Source organism: Piliocolobus tephrosceles, chromosome 9 (assembly GCF_002776525.5).
Source record: "Piliocolobus tephrosceles isolate RC106 chromosome 9, ASM277652v3, whole genome shotgun sequence".
NCBI classification, from domain to species: domain Eukaryota; kingdom Metazoa; phylum Chordata; class Mammalia; order Primates; family Cercopithecidae; genus Piliocolobus; species Piliocolobus tephrosceles.
Window position 1 is genome coordinate 119,315,731 of NC_045442.1, and position 6,023 is coordinate 119,321,753.

Genomic DNA, 6,023 nt, shown 5'->3' on the forward strand with positions numbered 1-6,023 from the left:
GAGACGGGGTTTCACCGTGTTAGCCAGGATGGTCTCGATCTCCTGACCTCGTGATCCGCCCGTCTCGGCCTCCCAAAGTGCTGGGATTACAGGCTTCAGCCACTGCGCCCGGCCAGATTTTTATATTTTTAGTAAGAGAGGGGGTTTGGCCATGTTGGCCAGGCTGGTCTTGAACGCCTGACCTAAGGTGATGCACCCGTCTTGGCCTCCCACAGTGCTGTGATTACAGGTGTGAGCCACCATGCCCAGCCTAAACTAACCTTTTACAGAGATCTAATCTTCCATCTCATTTTTGTGCTTAGACTTTTGAAATCTTTTCATTCAAGAAATCCAGGAGCCCTGAGGGAAAAAAATGACAACGTGCTTTTATTTTTTTTCTTGTTAAAAAAATACAACATTGGTAATCGTTTTCATTAAATAGACCTTTGAGATTTTACTGATTTATATGAGTGGTGCTAAATTACATGATTTATAAGGCTTGTCACAGGAAGGATGCACCGAGGTATATGGGAAGAAAAGGGATATGAACACTAGAGAAATGTTAAATCAATAACTAAGGCACACTTTCGGATGTGAATCATAAATCTACCACTGTGGCGAGAACAGCCTATACGTACGTGGATTCTGAAAAACGTGATCAGTTGCTGGTAAAAGTGGAGAAGGCCTGGGCTTCTGCCAGTCCCCTGGTACTTCCCACACCACTTCAGAGAAAAAGCATCATGACACAAGAACAGTAGACGGTAGAGGCCCCCAGCACTGAGTCAGGGGAAGCTACATGGTATGCTGTTTAGTTATGCTTCTAGTACTTGGTTTAATTTCACAGTGGGGGAGTTGGTTGGTGATCTCTAAGAAATCCCCAAGCACCTGGTGTTGGGAAGGTCCCTCAAATAAAGAGGTGTTCTTTTCTTTTTTGTCTGTCTCTCTCTCTTATTTATTTATTTTTTGAGATGGAGTCTTGCTCTGTCACCCAGGCTGAAGGGCAATGGCAGGATCTCAGCTCACTGCAACCTCCACCTCCTGGGTTCAAGCGATTCTCCTGCTTCAGCCTCCCGAGTAGCTGGGATTACAGGCATGCACCACCATGCCCAGCTAATTTTTGTATTTTTAGTAGAGACAGGGTTTCGCTATGTTTTGTCAGGCTGGTCTCGAACTCCCAACCTCAGGTGATCCACCCACCTCAGCCTCCCAAAGTGCTGAGATTACAGGCGTGAGCTGCGGCGCCCAGCCAGGAAATGTTCTTTAAGCACCACAAATAAACATACTGTACCACGGACTTGTAGGGGCAAGACTGATTAACCAGGGGCTGAAATCCCCGTATCAGAAACCCAAGACAGTTAAAAATAGTAAAATATCACTGTAAGAACAATTCAAAGAAAAACAAGTTTATGGCAAAACAGACTACAAATCAATTTCAGCATAACTAAAACTCCTTAATTTAAAAATACAGTACTAGAAGATCATCCACCCAGGGATTTGTATTTAGTAGGACCTAGATTTGCTAGTGTTGGGGAGACACTTCATACAGTGGCTGGAAGGCAGCACCACAGATTATATAAAATGAAAATATTAGTACTGCCACAGGACTTTAAAAAAGGAGGGGGAAAATTAATGGAAGTGGCATGCATCAAACAAATCAAGAGGCAGTGTTGAGGTCATCTCCATGGAGCTGTAAACTCAGAAGTGTTTCCTGGTCACATGTGGTCAATTAGGGTCAAGTCTGAAATCATCTAGATAATTACCTAGTTTTCCAGCTTATTCAGAGCTAAAATTCGTAACACTATCATACTTTCCTTTGATTTTCTGAGATGGAGTCTTGCTGTGTTGCCCAGGCTGGAGTACAGTGGTACCATCTCAGCTCACTGCAACCTCTGCCTCCCAGGTTCAAGCAATTCTCCTGCCTCAGCCTCCGGAATAGCTGAAACTACAGGCACGCGCCACCACCCCCAACTAATTTTTGTATTTTTAGTAGAAACGGGGTTTCACCATGTTGGCCAGGCTGGTCTTGAACTCCTGACCTTAGGTGATCCAGCAGCCTAGGCCTCCCAAAGTGCTGGGATTACAGGTGTGAGCCACCACACCCGGCCATCACACTTTCTCTTTTTGTTACTGTTTTTCTTTTGTTGTCTTCCTAGTTCTACCATCACACTTTCAAGGATAAATTTGCCGGTTGCATTCACATACTCATAACCAGTTCCTCTGATTATTCTACCTATTCCAGGTTAAATCATGTATATCAATCCCAACATCTTAGAGGAATACAGTCTTTTCACGTTACCCAAGAGAGGGGAAGAGAGAGTGGAGGAAGGAGGCCTCTTTTAATGATCCTTTTTTTTTTTTTTTTTTTTTTTTTGAGATGCAGTCTTCCTCTGTCACCCAGGCTGGAGAGCAATGGTATGATCCTGGCTCACTGCAACCTCTGCCTCCCAGGTTCAAGTGATTCTCCTGCCTCAGCCTCCCAAGAAGCTGGGATCACAGGTGCCCACCACCACACCAAGCTATTTTTTGTATTTTTAGTACAGGTGGGGTTTCACTGTGTTGGTCAGGCTGGTCTTGAACTCCTGACCTCAGGTGATCCACCGGCCTTGGCCTCCCAAAGTGCTGGGATTACAGGCGTGAGCCACCATGCCCGGCCTTAATGGCCATTTTCTTAAAGAGAAACAGTGTTTCTTCAAAAGTCATCATTAAGCGAAGGTCTTGGCGAGGATATCTTCATGCTGGTGCAAGTGAACTGTGCCAATTCCTACAGCGGGTACTGGCAAAGGGGGCCGGCCCACCAGACGGAGCTGTAAGTGCAGCAGAGAATAAGTAAAATGCCATTTTGATGAGCTCAGAGCTCTGCTTAGTTCCAACAAGACGGTGCATGTATTTCTCTTAGTTTGTTTAACCATAAATCACCTCTTTCAAATAATGAGTTACACAGAACAGATTAGAGGGACAGGGCTCCGTGTCTCAATGCCTGTAATCCCAGTGCTTTGGGAGGCCGAGGTGGGTGTATCACTTGAGGCCAGGAGTTTGAGATCAGCTGGCCAACATGAAAAAAACCTCGTCTCTACTAAAAATACAAAAATTTGCCAGGTGTGGTGGTCTGCGCCTGTAATCCCAGCTACTCGGGAGGTTGAGGCACGAGAATCACTTGAACCCCAGAAGCAGAGGTTGCAGTGAGCTGAGATTGCGCCACTGCACTCCAGCCTAAGCAAGAGAGCCAGACTTTGTCTCAAAAAAAAAAAAAGATTGGAGGCAAATATGTCACCACTAACAACTAATGGAATGCTAGGCAAGATAAGGCAACCCAAGTTCTTGAATTTGTGCTATTCTTTTTTGTTTGTTTGTTTTGAGACGAAGTTTTGCTCTTTATTACCCAGGCTGGAGTACAGTGGCGTGATCTCAGCTCACAGCAACCTCTGCCTCCTGGGCTCAAGAGATTCTCCTGCCTCAGCCTTCCGAGTGGCTGGGACTACAGGCGTGCATCACCACGTCCAGCTAATTTTTGTATTTTTAGTAGAGATGGGATTTTACCATGTTGGCTAGGCTGGTCTCGAACTCCTGACCTCAGGTGATCAGCCCACCTCAGCCTCACAAAGTGCTTGGAGTACAGGTGTAAGCCACCATGCCCAGCCTCAGGTATTTATTTACAGCAATGGGAGAACAAAGTAACACAATGGGCCTAGAATGAGCGTTATTGGGCATATCCAGTCCCACACTGTAAAACAAGCCTGCTAGTCCTCTGGCTTGTCCAAGGCTTGGATAAGACATGCTAAGGAGGGTAGTGGCGCAGGGAGCCGAAAGGTAAGGGCTTTTACTTTTTTGAGTATAACCACCTTTTTTTTTTTTTTTTTTGAGATGGAGTCTCCCTCTGTTACCAGGCTGGAATCTCGGCTCACTGCAACCTCGACCTCCCAAGTTCCAGTGATTCTCCTGCCTCAGCCTCCTGAGTAGCTGGGACTACAGGCCACCACACCCAGCTAATGTTTGTATTTTTAGTAGAGATGGGGTTTCACCATGTTGGTCAGGATGGTCTCAATCTCCTGACCTCATGATCCGCCCACCTCGGCCTCCCAAAGTGCTAGGATTACAGGCGTGGGCCACCACGCCAGGCCGAGTATAACCACTTTTTTAAATGTGATTTTAATATTTTGATGACCAAAATGTTATGCAGCAAAACAAAAAAGAGAAGAAAAGAAACATGTAGGCTGGGCACGGTGGCTTGTGCCTGTAATCCCAGCACTTTGAGAGGCTGAGGCGGGTGGATCAGGTCAGGAGATGGAGACCATCCTGGCTAATAGGGTGAAACCCCGTCTCTACTAAAAATGCAAAAAAATAAAAAAATCAGCCAGGCATGATGGTGGGCGCCTGTAATCCCAGCTACTCAGGGGGCTGAGGCGGGAGAATGGCATGAACCTGGGAGGTAGAGTTTGCAGTGAGCAAAGATTGCGCCACTGCACTCCAGCCTGTGAGATAGAGTGAGACTCTGTCTAAAAAGAAAGAAAGAGAGACAGAGAGAGGAAGGAAGGGGGAGGAAGGGAGGGAGGGAGGGAGGAAAGAAAGAAAGAAAAAGAAAGACAGACAAACAACAAGCACACAAGACACTACCAGAGAAAACATGTGATTACCTTGCAGGCCAGCTGCTTTTCAAACCTTGGAGAAACAAACGACCATGGACCCATGTTCTGAGGTTCCTCCTGACTCCAAATATGATCTATGAGAGAAGAAATTCATTTCAGCACCTCAAATAGACACATGCAGACGGTCCCCAATTTACTATGAATTCCACCTACAATGCTGTTTTCAACTTTACAATGGTGTGAAAGGGATTCACATTCACGAGAAACTGTACTTCAAGCACCCGTACAACAACTGTGTTTTTCACTTTTGGTACAGTATTCAATAAATTATTTGAGATACTGAACACTTCATTATAAAATGTAATCGATTTTGTGTTAAGTGATTGTGCCCAACTGTAAGCTAATGTGAGTGCTCTGAGTGTGTTTAAGGCAGGCTAGGCTAAGCTGTGTTTTGTAGGTTAGGTGTATTCAATGGAATTTTTTTTTTAAGTTCTGGGGTACACGTGCAAGATGTGCAGGTTTGTTACATAGATACATGTGTGTCATGGTGGCTTGCTGCACAGATCATCCCATCACCTAGGTATTAACCCAGCATCCATTAGCTATTCTTCCTGATGCTCTCCCTCCTCGCCCGCGACCCTCAGACAGGCCCCACTGTGTGTTGTTCCCTTCCCTTGTGTCCACGTGTCTTCATCATTCAGCTCCCGCTTATAAGGGAGAACATGCGGTGTTTGGTTTTTGATCCTGCGTTAGTTTGCTGAGGATAATGGCCTCCAGCCCCGTCCCTGTCCCTGCAAAAGACATGATCTCGTTCCTTTAAGGATGCATAGTATTCCCTGGCGTGTATGTACCACATTTTCATGGTCTTTTTTTCTTTGACACGGAGTCTGGCATCCAGGCTGGAGTGCAGTGGTGCAATCTCAGCTCACTGCAACCTCTGTCTCCCAGGTTGAAGCGATTCTCCTGCCTCAGCCTCCCAAGCAGCTGGGACTACAGGTATGAGCCACGACACTCGGCTAATTTTTGTATTTTTAGTAGAGACAGGGCTTCGCCATGTTGGTGACCCTGGTCTCAAACTCCCAACCTCAGGTGATCCACCCACCTCGGCCTCCCAAAGTGCTGGGATTACAGGAGTGAGCCACTGCGCCTGGCCTGCATTTTCAATTCAACAGTATTTTCAACTTACGATGCATTTATTGGGATGTAGCCCCCTCGTAAGTTGCAGAGCATCCGTAAACCAAAACAGGAAGGGGATTATCTAGAGAGATGTTTAGAGAGACTTTTCTCTATATATTCAAATTCAATTAAATATATGCTTTTCCAATATGGCATAGTGTTGCTTGTCTCTTTTTTTCCTGGCAAATACAGTCATGTATCCACCATCTCAATCATGATACAGAACAGTTCTATCAACCCCCAGAATTTCCTCATCCTGACCTTTTGTAGTCGACTCCAGCTCCC

General features: G+C 45.8%; 1 protein-coding gene across 4 annotated transcripts in view; it reads right to left on the minus strand.

Moving 5' to 3' along the window:
- Window positions 1-340: 340 nt before the first annotated feature.
- DHTKD1 (dehydrogenase E1 and transketolase domain containing 1) overlaps window positions 341-6,023 on the minus strand; it is a 55,602-nt gene continuing 49,919 nt past the window's right edge. For 2 of the 4 annotated variants that reach the window (XM_026454812.1, XM_026454811.1), the window contains 2 exons: window positions 4,611-4,696; window positions 341-2,783 (listed from right to left, as the gene is read on the minus strand). In XM_026454812.1, coding sequence (XP_026310597.1) covers window positions 2,682-2,783; window positions 4,611-4,696 — 188 coding nt within the window. In that variant the 3' untranslated portion in view covers window positions 341-2,681. Of the gene's footprint in view, window positions 2,784-4,610; window positions 4,697-5,153; window positions 5,354-6,023 lie in introns of those variants that run through there. The other 2 variants (XM_026454810.2, XM_023223319.3) reach the window with 2 other exon arrangements.